At 39.1% G+C, this 23789-nt stretch overlaps 1 protein-coding gene across 1 annotated transcript; it reads right to left on the bottom strand.

The window, feature by feature from the left end:
- Window positions 1-6317: 6317 nt before the first annotated feature.
- LOC134211140 (phenoloxidase 8-like) lies at window positions 6318-20171 on the bottom strand. The gene is made up of 4 exons (XM_062687780.1): window positions 19601-20171; window positions 18457-19540; window positions 6682-6940; window positions 6318-6604 (listed from the first exon to the last, which is right to left on the bottom strand). Exons 1-4 carry the CDS (start codon window positions 20123-20125, stop codon window positions 6403-6405), a joined length of 2070 nt encoding a protein of 689 aa, XP_062543764.1. The 5' UTR covers window positions 20126-20171; the 3' UTR covers window positions 6318-6402.
- Between the last annotated feature and the right edge of the window lie 3618 nt (window positions 20172-23789).

The raw sequence follows: 23789 nt of genomic DNA, 5'->3' as shown, positions 1-23789 counted from the left end.
GAGGCTTCGAACCTCTTGAAAGGAGGCTTTTGAGCCTCTTGAAACGAGGCATCCGAACCTCTTGAAAGGAGGCTTCTGAGCATCTTGAAGGGGGCTTTCGAGCCTCTTGAAAGAAGGCTTCCGAGCCTCTTGAAAGGAGGCTTCCGAGCCTCTTGAATGGAGGCATCCGAGCCTCTTGAATGGAGGCTTCCGAGCCTCTTGAATGGAGGCTTCTGAGCCTCTTGAATGGAGGCTTCCGAGCCTCTTGAAAGGAGGCTTCCGAGCCTCTTGAAAGGAGGCTTCCGAGCCTCTTGAAAGGAGGCTTCCGAGCCTCTTGAAAGGAGGCTTAAGAGCCTCTTGAAAGGAGGCTTCGAGCTCCTTGAAAGGAGGCTTCCAAGCCTCTTGAAAGGAGGCTTCCGAGCCTCTTGAAAGGAGGCTTCCTGAGCCTCTTGAAAGGAGGCTTCCTGAGCCTCTTGAAAGGAGGCTTCCGAGCCTGTTGAAAGGAGGATATTAAAAAATATTTAAAAAAATATTTAAAAAAATCACAAAATATAAATTTGAAACTTGGAAACACTGAAGATGTTTTATAGAAGAAAACTACATACGTATTTGTCGACTAATAATGGGGTTATGTAGTAAGCGTTAATAGAAAAATCGTATAACCTAAAGTTTTCAAAACAACTTAACGATTTTGCATAGCGGCGCAGCCAAAATTTTTGATAATATAAATAACGGTTTAAGTTTAAATTTGTTTCGAAATTCCGCGGAATTCCGTTAAATTTCGTTAGAAGCTAGTTTTCTCTAGCGAAATTTTTGTAATTTTACGAAACATGAAATGCGATTTCGCCATGCCAAAATTCCGCGAAATTCCGTGGAATTTCGTTTCGAACCACCCGAAACGAAATTTTTCGAAATGCCGCATATGCGACCTTCCGAGGCGCGTCTTGTGATTTCGCAAACCACAAACCATTTCCCGGTGGTCTTCCAGGCGCGTCTTGTGATTTTGCTAACTAAAATATATCACTCTTCACAATTTGAACACTGGAATTCAATTCACCTCAAGAAATCAGCGACAGGATCCAAAAAGTAGGTAGACTGGTAGGATCGCTAGTCACCGAGGGAACGGCCGCGGATTCCGTCCTAGAAACTCAAGCTCTTGCTTTCGTTCATTCGTAAACAAAAATGTAGAATTAATTTTAAGGAAAAAGAATACCATAATTTACCAGGTGATTTTCTTAATAAAACAGAATTATCATGTCACATATTTGTTGTGTTTATATTAATTCTCGATTTTTGACTATGTCCACATTATAGTCCATACTGTTTCATAGATAAACAAAGATTGTTACTGGACCATATAGGGGAAGGGGGGGGCAATATGCCCTAGCTAAGCAAACACTGCTCTATTTTCTTATTTGTAATGCTATTCATGGGTATTTTTACGTTATACATCAGTTAAACAAGATAGCTAGTTGATGTCATTCAAAAATTGTCAAAAATGTCAATCATATTGATAATATTCGCATTTCAAAAAAGTGGTGATATTCTGTTGCCGGAAAACTCATGAGGCAAAACGCCTTTTAGCTGGCAGCTCCTAGGGAACAAAGTACCACGCGTCGGCGAATCAGCATTCTAGTATGGATTGTCCGTGGAGACGCAAGTACTTTGTAGGTTATTGTCACTAGGGCGTTTTGCCTCGCCAAATTTTAGATGTTTCTTCAAAATGTGGAAATTTTCGGTTTTTCCGACCTTCCCATGCACTATTTTGAAACTTTTTTCGCCTATCCTACATAATTTTAGATCTAGTTTTGTTACGGACATATTAATGACGGTAAATATGAGGGAAACCACAAAAGGCGTTTTGCATCGGGGGGGCGTTTTGGGGCCTCTTCCCCTAACATATTGTGTATGGATAAAAATGTACCAAAAACGTCGTCTTTTGAATAGTAATTATACTTAACTGCGCATTACCCATGTAGTTGATTTGCTGAACACAATATAACATATTGTAAGAACCATTTATGATGAGGTTAGTTTGTCATAGTTACAAACAGCAATCGGAATAGTAGAAGCAACATTATTTATCATCTGAAAAGATCTGAGAAATAGTCCAATTATGGCTCAGAATAATGCGGGTGAACATATCTTATTAGAAGCATAAATGTTCTTATTCAATAATTTGTCTCATTCATTATTTTTCCCCCACACAGTGATACATTTATTGTTCAAGATCGTACCAAACTAATAAAAATTTTACTCCAAGTTGAACTACCAGAGCTTTATAAAATTTACTAGGAACTTATTACATTTTGTAAATAGGGTAAAAAACTGTTGTGGAAACATCCATGATGTCAAATTTTCTTTTGAATAAGCTCATGTTATTGAGTAGAACTGTACCACTGTTCTTGAGAACGAAATTCCCATTGTGATATGTACCAGAAATTAAAATGTGCATATATCCAGATTTGGGTGCATGACATCAAATTCTCCAAAGGCAGGTTTATCTATTGCTTTATGGTGTGTCGCGCACACAATGGGCACGATAACATGGAATCTGTTTGTTTTCTGCAGCAACATGATTGTTTGGCAAGATTGATCATGTGAACTTAATATAATTGTATCATTTTGGAACAGATTTGTCAAATTTAAGGTGTTTATAGAATGAAGCCAGAAATCGGCCATTTTGTAAACCACGTGCTTTTCCAATATTTTTTTCAAGAGCACGAGACGAAAGAACCATAACGCGTATGGGGATGAAATAATGGGAGATCGTTTGCTTAGTTATGCTGAACAATCATAATTTTATTTTCGGCACTGTACGAAAACTATTACGCCAGATTTGGGCTTTTGGAAATGAATGTAGATAAACGTGTGGTGAATTTAAAATTCACCACGGGCTTCATTCTATAATCACCTCAAGCCATTTTTCGTCATTGCAAAAAAATAGGGTGTACAACTAGTTGCAGAACTCGATTTTTTCAGCACTCGTAGTATTTATAGAGGCACTCCTTAGTCGTGCGGTAAGATGTGTGGCTACAAAACAAGACCATGCTGAGGGTGGCTGGGTTCGATTCCCGGTGCCGGTCTAGACAATTTTCGGATTGGAAATTGTCTCGACTTCCCTGGGCATAAAAGTTTCATCGTGTTAGCGCCATATTATATCGAATGCAAAAATGGTAACTTGGCTTAGAAACCTCGCAGTTAATAACTGTGGAAGACGTTAATGACCACTAAGCTGAGAGGCGGCTCTGTCCCAGTGTGATGATGTAATGGAAATAAGAAGAAGAAGAAGAAGTATTTATCAAACCCAGCAAACCTTGTTGGATAAACGTACAACTCGTGCTGAAAAAGTCATCTTTTTGCAACTAGTTGCGTAAACTACTATTTTGCAATTCCTGATCATAATACCTGGTTTACAGTTGCCGTTTGAGTGAACGGCCTACTTTTCCATACCAATGACATAAGTGCTTTAATGAACATTGTGCAACTCAAATGGGTTGCAGAAAATCCATTATAGCACTCATTTGGGTGGTATAATGGAAAACCAGATAGAACAATAGTTACATGACCACATTTAGCTCAATTGGCTTGAGTGAGTGTTCAAATAGTGTATTCTCTGTGTCACGTAATGAATAAATATGTTTTTTGTTATTCCCTTACAAGATCTTTGCAAACAGAAGCCGTTGTTGTAAAAAACACAAAATCGACATAAATGGTTTATGTACCACTTTTGCTGGCACCGGTTCAAATACTAGCAAAAAACTACGTCCTATCTCCGGTAAATTGATCGAAGAGCCCTGTTTAGGAAAACATGAAACGCCACCCAGTCAATACAGTCCACCCAGTTTTAGGCAACACATGATTTCTGTCTCCTTTAAATTCTTTATAAAAAAATCAATGTACAACTATTTCTATTACTATTACTTTTTGAGCAATCTTTGAGGCTCACGTTTCGGTTTGTTAGTATTAGAAATATTAAATGCGTATAACTTTGGAATAATATCTGATAGTTTCTTAGGAAAAATCTGTACTGAACACTGAGGACATTGAGGACATTCTTCTCCAATCATACCAACCCTAGATTCCAATGAAGAAGTCAAATTCTATTTATACCTATAATATTCAATGGTTTTGCTTTGTTCTTCTACCTCTTTGACAGTACAAATTTCTGGTTTGCTGGGTTCGGAAAAATTTAATTTTGCAGCCGAAACGATCCTTTCTTCAATTCCTGATCATAATATCTGTTTACAGTTCGTCTTTAAGTGATAAAACGGCCCACTTTTCCATAGCAACGAAATGGGTGCTTTAATGAACATTATGCAATTCAAATGGGTTGTATAATATTCATTATGATACTCTTTTGGGTGCTATAATGAAAAACCAACATCATAACAGTAGTTTCATGACTATATTTTGCTGAATTAGCTTGAGTAAGTCTTCAAATAGTGTATTCTCTGCGTCGCGTAATAAATGAAATAGTTTGATGGACATGACATCAAAAATTTCCAAAGGCAAGTACATCTATCGCTTCACGGCTTATCGAACTATGCAATGTGGCACGGTAACATGAAATCTGATTGTTCTCTGCAGCAACATAATTTATTGGGAAGAATGGTCATGTGGAGTAAATTAGACTGTACAATTTTGGTACAGATTTATCAAATTAAAATCCTATTTTCGTCATTGCAAAAAATAGCGTGAGCAACTCGTTGCAAAACTCGATTTTTTAGCACTTGTAGAGTTTATCATCATCGGCAAGCCTCGTTGAATAAACGTACAGCTCGTGCTGAAAAAATCGTCTTTTTGCAACTTGTTGCACAAACTACTATTTTCGGATCACATAAACATTTTTTGAACAAAACAAGCAAATTTACCTCGAATTAGAGATAAGCCAGTTTGGGGCTGAAAGCCTATCCTATATAATAAAAACAATAATAATAATCTTGAACAAACACAAAACCTATACCGCCCATAATACCTTTTCCTGGTGCCTTTTCCTTAAAGCCTGTCCACGTTATATTTCGGACACTAGGGTAACGTCCAATTTATTTGTCGCCATTTTATCAATTTGGGCGTGTTTAAAACATGCTGAAAGCAGAAAGATCTAGCTGTTATGTAAATTTATCGTCTCAGTGGTTTATGAAAATTTTCAAAAATCACGTTATAAGATGAGTGTCCGAAATTTAACGTCGACAGGCTTTAGTTATTTGCGCAACATGGTTCTTCAGACTTTGGTTAACCGGCTAATCGTTGGGTTGTAAATTAAAATTGAAAGTAAATTGTCCTCACTACTGCATTATATTACAGTTCTGAAGGTCCTTGGCAAAATGGAAACTCATCCGATTACGCAGTGAAGGATTATTGGATTTGTTTTATCAAACTGGCGCCTTGTAACAGGTTCCGGAGGTCCCCGAGAAACCATAACAGATGTTAGAACAACAAAGTTCTATCCATATATGACATGTTGAGGTGGAAATAAAGAAATATTTTTGTTTGCACTACATTACTCAAAATATCTCGTCTTTAGGTCTTTGGACTTTAAAATCTATTTCTAATTTTTCGGCCCCTTAACTAGTAGAATTGTTCTATTTCTCATACGATGAATGTATTACACTTGTACTCCTGTCGAAGTATGCAATCTTCCTTTTCTGTGATATGTTTGCTGCAGCTGGACTACCAGCTAATTTTTTTTTTGCTTTTCCTGTACAGTGACTTTTATGTGCGAGATATGCAACGCTTAGAAAGATCAATAAGATACGGGTCGTCAAATCAAGCAAATCCAGCTCAATGTTTAATTAAGAATTTCGAGCTGCAGTTGTACGTTGTTTACCGCAACTGTGATAACAGCTTTTAAAATAACGATATTTTGTTTTCGTTGCTTCTTACGGGTAATGGAATTCTTTAACTTTATTAGGCTCTCATGGATACACATAATAGACAGACTCCAAAAACAGCTGTTCAAACCGCATCGAAGTATCCGATTGTAAATTCCTCTCACGGCTCAGTACAGTTTCGATGGTTATACATTGCGGTCATGCTTTCTATTCTGAATCTTATCGCGACACTTCTGTGCCTACCCCTGCTACCATTAGTTTCTATGGGAGCAACAACATATGAAGACACATACAACTCTTATCAACCGGAGCAGCCGATGAAGATACTGGTGAAGACGCTGAACAAAGTTTTCAACGTTCCTGCATCGTCACCAAATGAGCCAGAACGGATGCACTTTCTCATAGCGCCAAGCTTCAACACCTGGCTGCCCGTCAACGATCAGTGGGAGATCAATCCGAACGATTTACCAAATACATTCAGTGGAGCACAGAAGTGATCAATGATTTGAGATGTGAATGTTTTAAATTTATTAGATATCAATTCCGAGTATACAATTTTATGTTTCGTTATTTCTACTGGATGGGAGGTCTAAGCTCGAGCGATGATCGTATTGGTGTACCGAACACGAATAGTGTTGGTCTTCATGTTTGAATTGGGGCTGACGAAGTTGTCCAGAGTGGCTACCGATGCCTCCACTTTGCGATCGAAGGGGAATCCCATCGCTCGCCGGTCTGGATACAGCTTGTCACGCAAACCGCAGAACGAGTGCGCATCGTCACATGGTCCAAGGCTACGATGTAGAAATTTTGCGATTAGTGCTTTATTGATTTTGACAATTTCGAGAGAAAATGTCAGCCAAACACTTACGTATCGGACGTTTGATTCACAGCGTCAGCAGTGTAGTCGGTGACCATGGCGAAAATATCGAACTCGATGCCATCGCCCACGGCTCCCTTCGGGACGAGCATATGCTGGGGCCATCCGCAGCCACAGAACCGGAACTGGGCGAGTGCCTTGGGATCGGTAGGCTGCGAGGCGGTGCCTACGGCGCGGAACGAACGCTCGTAAGGAATAGTTACGCTGGACTCATCAGATCGACGAACGATTGTGTTAACTCCGGGATTCACTGGAAAGATAATGTTATGAAAATACATGCAAGAATTCTAGCATTAATTATGTAAATTAGTGTTATCTAAGAACAAAAAAATGTTCCATGGACTATACGAAAGTATAGATGGGATAGAGCCACACTTGTTTTTAGTTCAACGGAACGACACCCCACTACAAAGTGATGACAACGTGAAGTTGTGTGTAGTTAGACATAAGTACGATAGGTGTAGATCAATCAGGGCAATCAAACTGAAGTCAGAAGTGCTTTTTTTCGATTTTGTTTTACTCTTTATTTTAGTTTTCCATAACCAGAATATTTGGTTTTCCATTGAAATCCATGCCTATAGTAACTGCATTATATTATATCTGTTGAAAATTCATACCAACAAGATGCAATTTATTTATTAGCCTTGCACCTGATGCTGTGAATAATAAAGTTACGATTAATAAATTCTAGAGATTTTTTTCAAATAGGGGTAACTTATTTTGACCTTGTTTTTTGGAACGGCGATTGTTTGCTTCATTAAAACTATTTTCGTCAACAAAAAAAAACAACAAAAAAAACTGATTCCAATTTATCTGGTAGCTACGTTAATTGAATGAAACATGCTGAACAGAGAGAGTATTAACCTTTCCAAATTTCAAGATCAAATAAAATTACGCCTATTTGAAAAAAAAAACCCTAAAATTTGTCGATCTGAAAATAAATTGGGTGGGGTTAGAGGCATAGTGGTGTCAATGGCGTTTTGTTAAAAGTACAAACTCGTTTTATGACACTATTTTTTGTATAAAAAACTGTTCCTTTCTGATCTTTTAAAGCAATGTATCAAGATAAAATATTAAATTGAAAAAAAATTCGAATTTTATTTGTGTTTTTTAACAATCAATTCAACCAGAAGATGTTAGATTGTCTCAAAACTTTGTAAAGAAAAACCGAACATAATCTCAATTAAATTTATTAAACGGCTACTCAGTCTTACCTCAGACGTTTCATAAGTTCAATTGGCTATTATCTATAAAATCAGGACAATTAGAATGCTCATTAAATTACAGTTACCTTGAAAAAGGCACAATCCCCATGTAGAAACGTCGGGTAAATAATAAACTTGTTGTAATAATTGTAGGGGTGGTGGGGGTAAATTGAACACCCTAAGAACTGCCGCTGATTATCAAGTGGCTATTAAGAAATTGCATTGTTTAATGCAGGTGTGTCGAAGCTTATCTTATTGGTCAACAAAGCCTGTTGTGAAAAAAATTGAAGAAATATTTAAATATGTTATTTTGATCATTTGAAATTAGTCCAAAATAGTTCAATTTTGTTTTGGGCGGGGTAAAATTGTCAGGCGGTGGGGTAAAGTGAACAATATTGTAAATAAAGCAAATGAGTCGATCAAAATATTTTAAACCAAATACATATTCTCCATAATATTCAAAATGTTACCTGGCAGGTATAAATTCTTCGTTTTATCACAGACAAGCAGACGTACCGGGCTTGGTCAAAATGATAGGGCGGTTTTTTTTAAATTCAATTGGCCATTGCTCAGTGAAATATTACCAGGTTCTTTTGGTTTTGGCATGGTTCGGCAGGAAATTCATCTAGTTTAAAAAAAAAACGGGTTAAAAATCATGTTCTGGCCGCAGAAGAAATTTCGGATTATTTAAGGGCATATCAAACATGCTAGATTTTGTGCGCCTATATCATTGAAATGGATTAAATGTTGGCCTTGTTATACTCTTTTACAGAAATTAGAGCTTTTACTGAATTGATTGATATATGGATATCACAGATCGGATGACAATCATCTGAGATATGAATGTTTCCATGAACGAGGTGTGTATGGAAATATTCGCTCAGGAATGTAGAAATTGTACGAAAATGTTTGTGTGGAGCGTAAATGACCAGATCCCCCTTTTCTTCACCCCTGATTGATTATACAACTATCAACCGAACCGATTAAGTTTGAAATTTGAGCTAGTTTATCTCCATTTCTCTGTCAGAACATTGCTCACTTTACCCCCAGGCGACATGACCATAGCTACATGTTTTTCAAATAACACCTAAACTAAGAAAAAAGTTTAAAAACTATCTTACATCAAACAGCTCCGCTTCATAACAAACTAAATGAACGATGTGAACGATATTTTGGTTTAGAACTACTAACCCCGAATTTTCATGGCTTAAATGCAACAGTGCCGAAATTACATCAAACAAGCATTTTGCCAAAGCGCGCAGAATTTTGCTAAAATCTAGCTGTTAAATAGATATTTCATGATTTGAAATAGCTCGGAGAGCATGAAATGCTTAATTTATAGTGTAGCATGGAAAATTATACGATAAATCCACAAATAGGGGATAAACAAGCCGTTACCCACTTTACCCCACCTGTTCATTTTACCCCCGCTACCCCTAAGACTGTCTGTGTTTCACGTTATACCAAAACGATTCCTACTGTTATAACCTTCCACACAATCCCAAAACCTCCCGTGGCACCTATGAGAGGTCGTGGAGTTCTCTGCATCTTTCTTAAGTAGGTGTCCAACAAACCATCCTTCCCCTTCCTCAGCATTCGCAAGGACGTGGCCAGGGCAGATCTCGACTATTGGAGAGTACATTGCTTCCATCTAAGAGTTAGTGATTAGTCCCAAATCAATATCTGTGGTAACAGATGAAAGTAATGCTACTCTCATACAATAGTCTTGTACCACCTACGAATTTGTGCGAACTGCTGAATGCTAATGCTAATGCTAATGCTAATGCATCTAAAATTATAAAATCATTGATTTGTCATACAAACACCATGATGAAAAACCATACGTCTCCATGCTACAGTAGGAGGAAGTGGTCAGTTGCTATCTTGCTGAAATACTGCACCAGTAGGTTAGAATCAATGTGATTTTTCTTATACAGCTTTAACATTTGTTGTTCAATGTTTCTCCCACATACTTCAGGCGAAGAACAGGTACAAAAAAGAAAATTGAAGTAATCAGCTAGCTTTCAGAATAAGGACGCAATGAGATCTCTCTGGTTTGAATCATAAAAGTGAAATGAACTTAAAAACCCAGAATAATACACATAGCGATGATGGAAGGCACCATGTATTATAAAATGTAACGAGAAAAGTACATAAGAGAGGTCAAAATTGCACTTTAGGGAGATAGATTCAATTATTTCCATCAATTCACATTTATTCCCATTTATTGGAATGCATTGCAGCAGTTTTTGAAAAAAAATCGATTTTGAGTTTTTTCCAGAAAAAAAATGTTAAACTCCGGAACGCAATAGCCGAATGGACCAATTTTCAATAGCAAAAAATAAGGAAGGATTCCGCGTCGGATGCAATTTATTGCAAGCAAATATATAAGGATAAGGCTAAGTACAAAAAAGTGAGTCTCACATTTTTTTGTACACACACATACAGACATCACCTCGATTCGTCGAGCTTAGTCGATTGGTATATAACGCTATGGATTTCCTAACCTTCTATCAAAAGTTTGGGTATGTAGGTGTTCTATAGGATTGTACGACAATTCCCCGAATAACAATTCCCCGAATGCAATTTCCCCGAATGCAATTTCCCCGAATAACAATTTCCCAGATGTAACATTTCCCAGAATGTAACATTTTCCCGAATGTAACAATTCCCCGAATGTAACATTTCCCCGAATGCATCTCCCTTCTTTTTTAGTGAGGCACAAGGCGATGGGTATTAAGTAAGCTATGCGAGCAAAGTCGGAGGTTGCGAGTGCGATTCTCGGTGTGACCTAAGATGCTTCAGGGTGGGAAGCATTTCGGCTCCTTGTGCACACAAGATATTCATGCAACTGGCAGGTACCGGGAAGCTTTTGATAACTGTGGGAATGTCTTCTTGAAATGAACGCGTTTGTCCGGTATAAGATGACTGTAGGAGATAATTCCTTCTTCAGATGATAGCATCGCCCGGTATTAGGAGAAAGAAAGTGATAATGTCTTCCTCAAATGAACACATTTGCTCGGTATAAGGCAAAGAGGATAGATAGTCCCTTCTTTAAATGAACTCGTTTGTCTAGAATAAAGTGAAAGGATGAAACAACGCCTTCTTTAAATGTTCGGTGTAATGTGAATGGAGGAGATAATGCCTTCTTTAAATTAAGATCTCTCGAGACAGAAATTCTGTCCGCAATATAGCAAAAGAGGAGATAATTTGTTTACTAAGCAAGTACCACGCTTGCCAGGTATAATGAATGATTGATATGAAGCAATCATATGTTTCAAAACTGCTGTTATATTACACCACACTTATCTAATAAAATGCTTATTTGTTTAATATAACATTCTGGAAAACGGCATTCTTCCAAAGGTCATTCTGAAAAAGGTAGAATCCATCAAAAGTCACACCGCGAAAGTTACAGACCGCCTAATGCCATGTTGACAAAATGAATGCGACAAAATGTTTTTCGGTGAAATATAATACATTTAATACATATTGCGTAATAAGGGATCTTATATATTTTTTTCCTTATTATGGCCAAATTCGCCTGCATCAAAATAAGAGATCAGAATAGTCTTTATTCTCATTCTCAATTCATTCATCTTTGCTTTATTTCGAGCTAACGCCTATTTTTGTAGGAACACGTCTACCATTTTCTTACTTTGTAAAACTGCCTTCTTTTAAAGAATGCATCACATCCCCCATTATCTCCCATATTCAGGACAGATACATGTTATAAAAGAACGAATAATAACATTCATTATCTGGTGAAACACCCACTGAAGAAGGGACACATTTACCATTGCATTATTCCGAGCAGATGCATTCTTTTTAAAGAAGGAATCACGTTCACCATTGCCTCTTTCCGGGCAAACGCATTATTTTTGTTTACAAGGATTCACATCCACCATTGCCTTATATATTTGAAGAAGGTATATGCAGGACAGGAGTATGATTCCGAAGATAGGAAAAATATTTACCAAAAGGCTTTAAATCAGAATTGCAGTTTGATACTATTTTAGGGAAAAAAAACTACCTTAGAGAACACTGTACTCTGACATCTTTATAATTCAACAACACATCTTGGAGGATTTAGAACTACAAATACTACCAAAGGCTATTCTGCTGATAATCTCCAATAAGATACTCTTGAATGTATCTTTAAACACTGCTTTTTCGGACGCATACAGTCGATTGCGAAGATGTGCTTGCAGGTATGTTATTTTCGGGGAATTGTTCCATTCGGGGAGATGTTACATTCGGGGAATTGTTACATTCGGGGAAATTGCATTCGGGGAATTGTTACATTCGGGGAAATTACATTCGGGGAAATTGCATTCGGGGAATTGGTTTTCGGGGAATTGTCGTACAATCGTTCTATAGCCTTTCCGTATACTTAATATACGAGAAAGGCAAACCTAGAAAAATCCACCTAGCGGTGATGGTGCTTTTCTTGTGTATTATAACATGTAATGAGAAAGACAATAATAAGAGAGGTCAAATTCGCATTTTAGGAGGATAAATTGAATTATTTCTACTATTTTACATTTATTAGCGTTTATTTGAATGTGTTGCACCATTTGAAAAAAATATCTTGAGAAAAAGGGCAAAAAATGTTTTTTCAATAACTCCGGAACGCAATGGCCGATCGGACCAATTTTCAATCGTGAAAGATTGTACGACAATTCCCCGAAAACCAATTTCCCGAATGCAATTTCCCCGAATGAAATTTCCCCGAATAACAATTCCCCGAATGTAACATTTCCCCGAATTGTTTCCACAGTGCAGATAAAACTAAAACTGAAAAAGGAATCTGCGTAGTTTAACATAAAGTCGCATAATTGGCTTTTGACATAATTTTGAGTTGAAACAAAAGTGAGGGTCGCGGGACAACTCGCTTAAAAATTGTAAAAAAAAGATGCTGGGACATTGGGCCGAAGACAATTATGCCGAACCGTCATTAGGCCGAGTGAGAAGTAAGAAATGAGAAATGAGTAATGAGTAGTGAAAAGTGAGACGTGAGAAGAGAGAAGAGCGTAATGAGAAGTGAGAAGAGCGTAATGAGAAGTGAGAAATGAGAAGTTAGAAGTGAGAAGTGAGAAGTGAAACGTGAGATGTGAGAAGTGAGAAGCGAGGAGTGAAAAGTGAGTAGTGAGTAGTGGAAAGTGAGAAGTGAGACATGAAAAGTGAGAAGTGAAAAGCAAGAAAAGAGAAGTAAGTACAGTAAGTAAGTACATAGTAAGAAGTGAAAAGTATGGAGTAAGAAGTGAGAAGTGAAAAATATGATGCTAGAAGTGTTATGTGAGGAGCGAGAATGGGCGAAATACGAAGTGAGATGTAGGAAGAGAGAATGGAAAAATAAGGAAGAAGGATAGAGATAAAGGAAGAAAATTAATGCGAAGGAAAGGGATAATGCTTTTTTTATAATCGCTTCGCCCGGTATTAGGGGAAGACGAGTTATAATGCCTTCTTAAAATGAACACGTTGGCCCGATATAAGACAAAGAGGGTGGATGGACCCTTCTTCATTTGTACACGTTTGCCTGGAGTAAAGCGAAGGAAGGAGATAATGCCTTCCTTAAGTGATCGCGTCTACGCAGTATAACACGTCAATTTTTTTGGGTTTATATAATTGATATTTATTGCTAGATGCGATCTCATATATTATATCTATTCCAGCCAAACTCGTCTACATCAAAGGAAGAGACTACATTTATCATAACCTTATTGCAGGCAAATTCCTACTTCTGAAAAGTTAATTTCATTCTACTTTGGCTTATTTCGAGCTAACGCCTAACTTTAATGAATTGATCACATCTACCGTTTCCATATACCAGGTAGATACAGATTTTTAAAGAAGCAATAACATTCACTCCTTCATTATTCTAGAAAACACCTACTTTCGAAGTAGAGATCAAATTAATACATTGCGTTATTCCGAGTAGTTGTACTACTTTTAAAGAAGGGATCACATTCACCGTTGCCTTATTCCGGGCACACGCACTATTTTTTTAAGGATTCATATCTGTAGTAGATAAGATTGGCATTTTGGTATAATAATTTTATCTCAACATCAACGCAAAAATGTTTTTGGTTTTCTCGAGTTCGTGACGAATCGACGACGGAAGTCAGTTTGCTGAGTATTGTTGCGGCGAACGGTCGAGCTTAGAAACCTCGTCCGGTCACGACAATATCCACGATTACAGTAACTTCTTAAGAAGAAATAAACCACAGATAACAGATATTGAAGCTAGAACAAATTTTATTGAAAATCCTGTGTAAACTTTTGAATTGATATACGTTGGCCCACTACTGCCATCTACTCAACTGATTGCGGCAGTACCCAAGGATGCAGCTGAATAACAACCGTCGAACGCAACCAATGCATTTGACAGCCGCAATCGGGCTGCGTTTTCAATAACAATGATCCTTGCGCCATCTCCATTCGATTGCCAAACGCGGTCCCAATTTAAAATACATTTGAATTAACGGTTGCGGATGTTTACACACGTATGGGATGCCAGCCTCAATATCTGTTATCTGTGAATAAACCTTACATAGGACAGTAGTTTGATTTCACAAATTTTTACCATGATGCTTTCAAACGGAATTTCTGTTCGCGATTCTGCTCCACCAAATAAATTCAGCCTATGTTCGACTATTTTAGAAAAAAAGAATGAATAGGAAAACACTTTATTATAATATCTTTATAATTCAACAATAAGATATAAAATTTAACAGATCAAGGGCATACAATACTATCGAAAGATTTGGTCATGTTCGGCATCTCCAAAGAGACACTCTGGAACAAATCTTTGAACGCTGCTGTGTTCGGGCGCCAATATTCGATGACAATTATGTGTTTGCAAAAACTACTTTGTTTTCGGGGATTTGTTACATTCGGGGAAATGTTACATTCGGGAAATTGTTACATTCGGGGAAAATGCATTCGGGGAATTGTTACATTCGAGGAAATTGCATTCGGGAAAATTGCATTCGGGGAATTGGTTTTCGGGGAATTGTCGTACAATCTCGTGAAAATCTAGGCCGCATTCTGTGTCGAATGCAACCCGTTGCGAGCAAATTGGATAATGTTTAGTACCAAAAAGTGTGTCTCATATTTTGTGTTCACACACACATACAGACATCAGCTCAATTCGTCGAGCTGAGTTGATTGGTATATAATACTACTAATACTACTAATAAGATGTTTTGCTTGAAATCCGCAAATTTCCTCTCAGTGCACTATGGTCTAGGGTCCAGTTTTATGCGAAAAGCTGCACTTTACGACAAAACTATATTTTTCAGAAAAAAAATGTTGTTCTACAAAAGTTATTAGGAATAGTAAGGCCATCATCATATCGCTATCGAAGAATAGATTTGCCCATCAAATATATATTTTTTTTTGTTTTACCGAATACTGACTTGTTCTTTCTCCGTCTTCTTCTTATTGGGATTACAACACCCACCCGCCTCGCTGCTTAGTGTTCACTCAGCACTTCCACAGTAATTAACTGACATGTAATGTTCTACAAAGTTGTAGTGCTGCTAATACCAATAAATTTTGCTAAAAAACAATTTTCTGTAGTTCTTAAGTTAGCTGATTCAGAGCAATTTTACCTACTAGGGTGCCCCTAAATTTTTTTTGGCTAAAGTCATCAAAGAGGTTACTTTTAGGGCTCAAAAAATGCAACTTTTGATGTATAATTTTTTTTTTTTTTTTGCCGATCAAAAGTAAAAATCGTTTTTCTGTAAAAATTACGTTTTCTAAAGTTAATATCTACGATTGGGGCAAACCAAAAAAATATGTTTACACGGCATTTGAAATAGCAATTCACATTCTTTATTATGTCAAAAAATTGGAGACATGTTAAGTTATATCTATATATATTATTTTTTTATCTCAAGATTTACCAATTTGGCTAATGTCATACTTTTTTCAAATAAATTGATATAACTCAACAACGGAAAAAGATACAGACGATGTTCTTATAGCAAAACGAGTCGTGAAAAAATATTGTTTTTTGACGGACACTCTATTCATTGAGATTCTCACGTCCGAATGTGTGAGTGGCGATAAAAGGAAAACAAACACTCCTAGATGGTGCAACTCAGCAATGCTTGGGTTAAAATGAGTATATTTCCATATATTTTTTGACTCCTTTGCAATCATTGTGATGACCCAATCAATTTTGAGGTTATGAGCAGAAGGAAAACAAACATGTAGTGGGAATGACGGCTTTGGCAGGTTTTGTTCTATTATTGGCAGGGGGATTTTTTTTCTCTCTTGTTTCGGACAGCAGAACGATCGCGTGGTCGGACGAAATATTGTGTTCTGCATTGCGCGGCCGGTAATAAGAGTAGCCATCGAACAAGTAAGTGCAGTGCGTGTTTTAGTCGTCGGGAAAGAAATAAAAAATAAAATATCTATCTTGTGTTCGGTGGCTCATGCGCATGTCGCGCGCGGTCGAAAAAAGCGCACTCTTCAATAGTTTGCTGTAGCCATCGAATCTCCTCAGTTTTCATATGCCACCGGGCGTGCATGTTTTAACTTTTAACTCGTATTAATGTTATTTCCCATCCCATAGATCGCATCGCTTACCAAAGTGAATCCAGATAAATTATCCTTTGTAACTAAAACGATATCATATCCCAAGACAATCGTGGAGATGCAGAGGTATACTCGGTCTCTAGTAGCAACGAGAGTCGGACTAACAGTCCTTCCATTCCTATATGACCGTAAGGACGTGGCCGGCGCCGTTATTGACTTTAAATATTTGAGCTCCCGAAACGTGTACATTGAGAATGGGTAGCTAATCCCAAGCCCCATTCATTGTGTTCTCTGTACAATTTCGCAAGTTCAGTCAATCACAGAGTAGCAACTACGAATTGTGCGGTCATAATGCTCATGCTCATGCTCATTATTGGCAGGGGGATTTTTTATGACTGACTAGGCTCAAATTTGGCCTAAACATTCTTTGCATATCAAAGAATATTGTGGCCAAATTTTATAAAATTTGGTCGACAAAAACCCCCCTGCCAATAATAGAACAAAACCTGCCAAAGCCGTCTTTCCCCCTATTTTCACATGCCGAAGTGCACATTAGTGTGCGAGCGCTAAACGTCACTCATCTCAATAGTAAGTGAAATTGCTCTAAATCAGTGAGCTACAGAAAAAGTATACATTGCTAAGTTTTTTATAGAACATGTTTTATGTTAACAAATTTGTTTTATTTCGTAAAACAAAAATATATATATTTTTTATATTTTTTCTAAAATGGGCCACTCTACGTTCCGATAACTCTATAACAAGAGCCCAAGTATCCAGAATAACTTTGTAGAACACATTTTCTTCTGAAAGTCGAGTTATATCAATTTATATTAAAAAATATAACATAGTGAAATTGAGATAAAACATGAAGACTAGAGTACCTGTTGGCGCACTAGTGCATTATACAGCAAGTGGCACATCATATCACAAAACGTTTTCTGATCTGTGACCCATATTCATCAGTTGTCGCACTAATGATGCCATTATGGTCAGTCCCTTAAGAAAACAATGGGATTTTCCATAATGACCACCAAAGGTGCTAACTTGAAGACTGTTTGTTTTTGAATTTTGACGTTTCGTGGAGATCACCAGCCAACTTCGCTCCGATACAGGGAACCACAATTCTACCCATTCAAATTTGAGCTATTTTCACCCACCATTATAGTTGAGTGAAGTGAACATAGTCGTGCTGGGTAGTTTACATTTGAGAGCCGCGAAAAATACCTTCTCACCCGATTGTAAAATTTTCCCAAAGCAGAGGATAATTGAGTAGTGATAATGCGAAATCCAGAATGTATATAATTGTACTCAAAATTGAGTTATTACGTTGAACTACCACGTTGTGGTGGTTTTACACAGAAAAAACAATTGCCAACATTTTGAGTTATAAATACCTAAAATGTGCGCATGGAAAGAAAAATATACTTACATTTTTTTTTAATTATAGACACTGAAAATTGAGCAAGCGTTTGAAATTTGTACTCAAATTTAGAGTAGTTTTATCTCTTTTCTTCACGAATGTTGGACATGCTATATACTATCCTACTATAGATTAAGCAATTTTGGATACTATCACGAATTTTAATACAATTTTTACATTGTTCTAAAGATTGTTCTAAAGGGATATCTTACGCTTGATATATCAACACCACCCATGCATTTCTCTGCATTATAACATAAATTGACAAACACACATTAGAAAGGTCAAACAAGCTCTATAGGGGAGTGGATCACATGGGGGATGGGTCTCCGGGCCTTCTGTCAAAAGGTTCATTTTTGGAGCAATCATATATCCTTTCTGTACAACTTTGTTGTACGAGAAAGGCAAAAAGTAAATCAAAAATTCATTTTACTTCAAATGTTGTGGCGCCATCCTTTCTAAACAATAGTTTTGTCCTCATCCTATTCGAAAGTTATGATTTTTTGATCACCCTATCTTGGAATGGGCCGCCCTATTGGCCAAATAAAAAATACAGGTCTAACTACTTTCAGAAAGGAATGGCTGTATACTCACACATTACGGTAGATGTATCCATCTCCACGAAGTACGTTCGCTGCTCCTGGAACGTCAACGGTGTACCACGCTCGTCCACCTTGGGCGCCAACCATATTCTCAACGTACCCCGCCGAACACTGCCGGTGTCATTGTTGACCTCCACTCGGAATGCAAATGCAGCGTGCTGCAGATGGGTGAACGAAGCAAACACGTTACCCTCGGGCCCAAAGTCCAGACCCGAAGCCAGATCGACCTGCGATCGTTGCCAGTAAGTCAGCAGAACGTTTGCAGGTGTGTTGGGACGATTCAGCTGAACTCCAACGGAGTTGACGGTAACTCCTGGGAAAGACAGGTCAGCCGACTTGTATGGAGTGAGTGAGTCCTTGTGGCGACGGAACACCTCGTCGATAAATCCATGCCAGCGGTAGAAAATAGGATCACGCATTGCGGTGGTAACATCACCCATAACGCCATAATCCTCCAAATAGCGATAGTCTGGGTCGTGGATGTACGCAATGACGTTATGACCCATGTTATGAAGACTTCCATACAATCGTTGATTCGGTGTCAAGCTTGAAGCTTCCACGATATCTCCCAGAATGTCAATTCCCTTAGTTTCATCCAATGGAATACGATTACCTTGGGTATCCAACACAAACCCTTGATCAATAGCCTCAAGAATGCGATCGCGCCAGCGCTCAAGATCATTCACCTGGACATTGGTGTTATTGTCTACGCGGTTAACATCTTGCAAAGTGATGTTGGCATGTCGCCCTGGATAGGATCGAGCATTTGTGCTTCGAATCATTTTGGGGAAGTACGCCTCGGGAATCGCCTCGCGTAGATTCGTCAGACTTTTCACTCGTGCCAGACGGTTACAGAAACGTTCAACATTGTACCGAGCTATCAACTGGCTGTGCATGTAGAAGAACAATTCACCTCGACGATCCTTGCGAACTACCTCATCAGGACCATCTCCAGGATACACCAAGTGCCAATGCCAGTGGTGCATATTGACCCCGATGTCTTCTCTAAAGTAAGCCAAACGTTGTTCTTCCTCGCGGTCGGAAGCCGTGTAGTTTGGTGGTATGTCGATCACCATCTAATGCAAAGAAATAGTTATGTAAATATACCTAAAGTGATAATTGATTTATTCTTTTACTCTGTTTGCTCGCTGAACCACGGACCCTTCTTCACGCAGCTTTGGAAACACAGCCGGATCCACGAATTGATCCGGAAACAAAGAGACAATCGATGGAATATTCACGTTTTTGGTATCTGGGCGGTGTTGAATAGCTACGGCCAAGGCATACTGAAACAGGATCGGATTCAACCGATCCCGACTATAAGTTGCCACACTCATCAAAGACGACACATCGGGCTGTTGCACGAACAAAGTGATTAACGCGGCCGCAGCATCTCGATGTTTCGGAATGAACAGAGAAAACGCTCCACGACGGTCGATTCCATCGGCGAACGAGAGATCCGGGGGAGCCGTGCTGCGAACGGGGATCCGTTGCTCAGCATCGCTGGAGAACCGTGATTGCAATTCGGCACCAATAGGACGATAACGATCGGTTAGGAAGTCGTCCGGAACATCTATGACCGTTTTGCCGTCGTCTTTCGGTAGAAATGTTGGTTCCAAAGGCCGTTGGAGTAGAGCCAGTAGGTTTGTAGCTTCCGTCATGTTTTCGCGCTAGTGAAAAAAAAAAAATACGAGAAACACTTGATCGACCCGAAGTATGAAATGTAATGACGAAAAACGACTTCTTTGCTTTTATAGTATATAGAGCCCAAACCACAACCATACCACTAACCGCATACGCACAGTTTTGGTATGCGGCTACTTTTTTTTCGATTCAGATATGGAACTGATACTAGGTTTTGAAAACGTTTTACTTTCACTCACAGTATGAAAAGCCAGAATATGATCATCACGGATTATTCTTTTTGTAAAAAAAAATCATAGCGTAATGAAAGTATTTCATTTTCTACTCACTGCCCAACAAACAATTTTAACTGAATAAGCTAGTTTTGTAGTTGAATAAGACTATTTTTGTTTGAATAAGCGCTCTCTTAGCTTCCAATGTTTGTTGGGTGATAACCATAATAAACAGATACGTACGGAATTTATTTTCAAGAAGCTCAGAGATTATAGTTTTTGCCTTCCTCGTACAACAATGTTGTACCGAAAGGCTGCAGGAAAGCTCCAAAAACGAGCTGATGATAGAAGGCTCAGAGATTCATTAGTTTTATAAACCGAACGACTCAGCTCGACGAACCGAGGGTATGCCTGCATGTGTGCGTGTGTGTGTTTTTTTTTATTGAGTTATGATAATTTTGTCTGCATTTCCTCGCAAAACTGCTTGTAAACATTCACCATCTCCCCTTGCTTCTACTATGATGGGAGTAAAAACCTCAAGTGAGGGAAAATCCTCCCTTCCTCACATGACTATCTTGCTCCTCCCCGGTACCGCACGATGCATCTTCTACTTCGTGGGTTGTATCATTTGAACTTTTCATCAATTCTTCCTCGTGTCTTTGGCTGTACTTCTTCGGTACTACCAAGCCGTTTTACTTCGGAGAAGTCGGCCTGTGGTGGCTGGTGTCTCGACAAATTGAAACAGCTGATTCTTTGCAATCTACTCGGTCGAGTCCCATGTTTTCTGTTTATCCTAGACTACAGGTTTGATATGAGCCAGTGCGTCCACCTTCCTTTCTCCGTACTGTCCCACTCCTGTTGCCATCTCGCCATCGAACGGATTCTCACCTCCTTCCTTACGTTTCTGGTGTCTCTTCGCCGATAACCCTCAATGGCTTCCTCCAGGATGGGTAACATCACGGCAATGACGCATACTGACTCCGACGATATCGTCATCAGCTGGAACACACTTTCCAGCTTTTCCCGGTTCCGCTTAGTTTGCAGTGCAGTGCCCTAAGCAGGAACCCAATACCGCAGTATCGATAACGAGACAATAGCTATCAGACACCTCCTCGTACTACTTTATGGGCCGCCAACGTTTGGTATGATCCTTGCTGTTTCGTTATTGCCTTCGCCGACTTTTCATAGGCGTAGTCAACATGGCTGTTGAAATTTAGCCGGTCGTAGATCATCACTCCCAGGTGCTTCAGTGATCGCTTCAAAGCAATCGCATGTCCTCCGACTAATAGCACCCCACCACCTCACCTTTTGTGGTGACCTAGTGGCACATCGTCCGCAGCAAACTCACGATTTTCACTTTCCTGGGTAGCAACAAAGTCAGGACTCCGTCACACATCCCGTTCCAAAGAGTTGAACCGAGTATGGAGCTCTGGGGAACAACCGCTGTAATGCTCATCTGCCCTTCGTTCGCATCAAAACTCCACCCTGAAAATATTTTTTCAGAATAACACACCGATAGTTGGGGATTCGAATTCTGTCCAGCGCAATGGCTTTGAAGGCACCACCTGTGGAACGCGTTCTTCACGTCTATCTCCTCGTCTCTTCTGTTTGTGTACCTTCTTAGCACTCTCGAGCACTGTTTGAATTGCATCCACCAAACTGCATCTTTGACAATCCCCGCTCTGTACATTTCGTCAGCCTATTTAGGATGATCCTCTCCACAATCTTTCATATTTCTGCCTTCGCCTAGGCACTTTTGCAGCGCCATTCTGAAAATGTCCGATTTCAGGCGTTTTGCTGTTTCTGCAAGATCACTATTGGACACTTGTCGATCTACGAGGATTTGCTTCGTCGACCCTTTGATCTTCGCCATCACGCTCCAATACGAGTCCCCCCAGGGGTTGGCGTCTGCTTCTCGGTACAACTCCTTATAGCAGTCTGACTTTCTAAATTGGATAGCACACCGCCTTGCGTTCCCCTCTCTCTCTAATTCCGACTTTGCTCTCAGCGCCTACCTCCGAGATTTGAGGCAATCAGCGCGTAGCGTCCTTAGCCTGTCGTTCCATCAGTAAGCTGGACGCCGATTGCTTCTCGGTTCCAGTTTTCGCGGCATTGCCGCGTCGCAAGCCGTTACCATCCTTCTTGTTAGCTTGGCCGATCTCAACGATCTCGGTACTGCTGTCCGGTCGAAGTTCCTGAACGAATAGAACGAATAGAACGAATCATTTTAGAGATAGTGGCGTTCCTAGTGGTCGGATATGTAAGTTTGCCACAGCGTTTTATAATCAGTTAACCATTCTTTTGGGTCTATTTTTTCCACAGTTTGAAACTAACGTGGTTTCAAAATATTCACCATGCAGGAAAAGAAACGATAAATAATTCTGCACAGTCCTACAAAATTCATCTTCGTCAAAAGTCAGATTTTACCCTTCATTCAGTCCCATGATAGCCCATTTACGTTTTGGCTAGATTTAGCCAGCTGTCTTGTAGCAAGGAAGTGCTACAATAGTACTAGAATAGTGGAGTCCAGTTCATCCCAAAATATCTGAATCCATAAAATTGTCCTCAATTCCATACAACAGAATAATATTAGGTAATTATTAACCAGAAACTGAAGATGAAGGGAACAGTTACCACTGACATTGGCCGTATGAAGAATTGATGGAATTAGCTAGCCAAAATCATGACTAAAGAAGGTGTGCGCCGACTGACAAGCGGCATCGACAGGAAACTGCGAGAATTTCTTCGAAACAACGATGCACGACTCGTTTCAGTCATTCATATGAAATAAAACAATATAACTTTTGTTTCACTCTTAGAAAGTTTTTCGATCAAACTGAAGCTTAAAAAATACACGCATTTTAAAGTGCCCCATTTCTTATGATCTGGTCTTCAATTTTTTGAGAAACGCTGCATACGTTGTAGCGTCGTTAGCCTTGACTAGTGCATCTTCCCCCTTTTGCGTCTTCTTACGAGGTGGAGCCTTTTTTCCTGTTCTGCTCCATTTTCCTTGCTTTTTTTTTCGTTCCAGCTGCTTCTTTCTTTTCTCCTTCTAACCTACTACGGTATTCCAACCTGCTCCCTGTGGAGTGGTGTTTGTCTGTGTAACTGTGACAACTGTGTAAAACAGAGCTTTTTTAAAAAAAATATCATGGGGTATAACCTCCCGAATCAGTTCTCTATCATGACAGCTTGCGAAAAAAAAGTCTCTCGCGGTATGCTACATATCGTATATGTATACAGAGTTGATAAATGAGAGACTTGTTTCTTCTCTTTAGGATTCAATCCCTGATATTGCCCTTTCGGCAGTCTTGTAGGCTGGTGTACTTCTTAGGATATAACGGAATTGTCCCGATATATCCCTCCTGTTCTGGCGGAGCTGCGACAGCATCAGCCTTAGTTAGTGCCAATAATGTGCGCTCCGCTTCATCGGCCCTTAGCGTTGCTGTATCGAATTCGTTCACTGCCG

This window comes from Armigeres subalbatus, chromosome 2 (genome assembly GCF_024139115.2).
Source record: "Armigeres subalbatus isolate Guangzhou_Male chromosome 2, GZ_Asu_2, whole genome shotgun sequence".
Taxonomy (NCBI): Eukaryota; Metazoa; Arthropoda; class Insecta; order Diptera; family Culicidae; genus Armigeres; species Armigeres subalbatus.
This window is presented reverse-complemented; position numbering and strand designations above follow the sequence as displayed.

What these genes read in the sequence shown, in the direction of transcription:
- LOC134211140 (XM_062687780.1), bottom strand. Translation starts at nt 20,125, where the DNA reads ATGACGGAAGCTACAAACCTACTGGCTCTACTCCAACGGCCTTTGGAA. An exon ending in TGGTTCAGCGAGCAAACAGA is followed by an intron (nt 19,541 to 19,600) that starts GTAAAAGAATAA and finishes TCTTTGCATTAG; the next exon opens with ATGGTGATCGACATACCACC. An exon ending in GTGAATCAAACGTCCGATAC is followed by an intron (nt 6,605 to 6,681) that starts GTAAGTGTTTGG and finishes TCTACATCGTAG; the next exon opens with CCTTGGACCATGTGACGATG.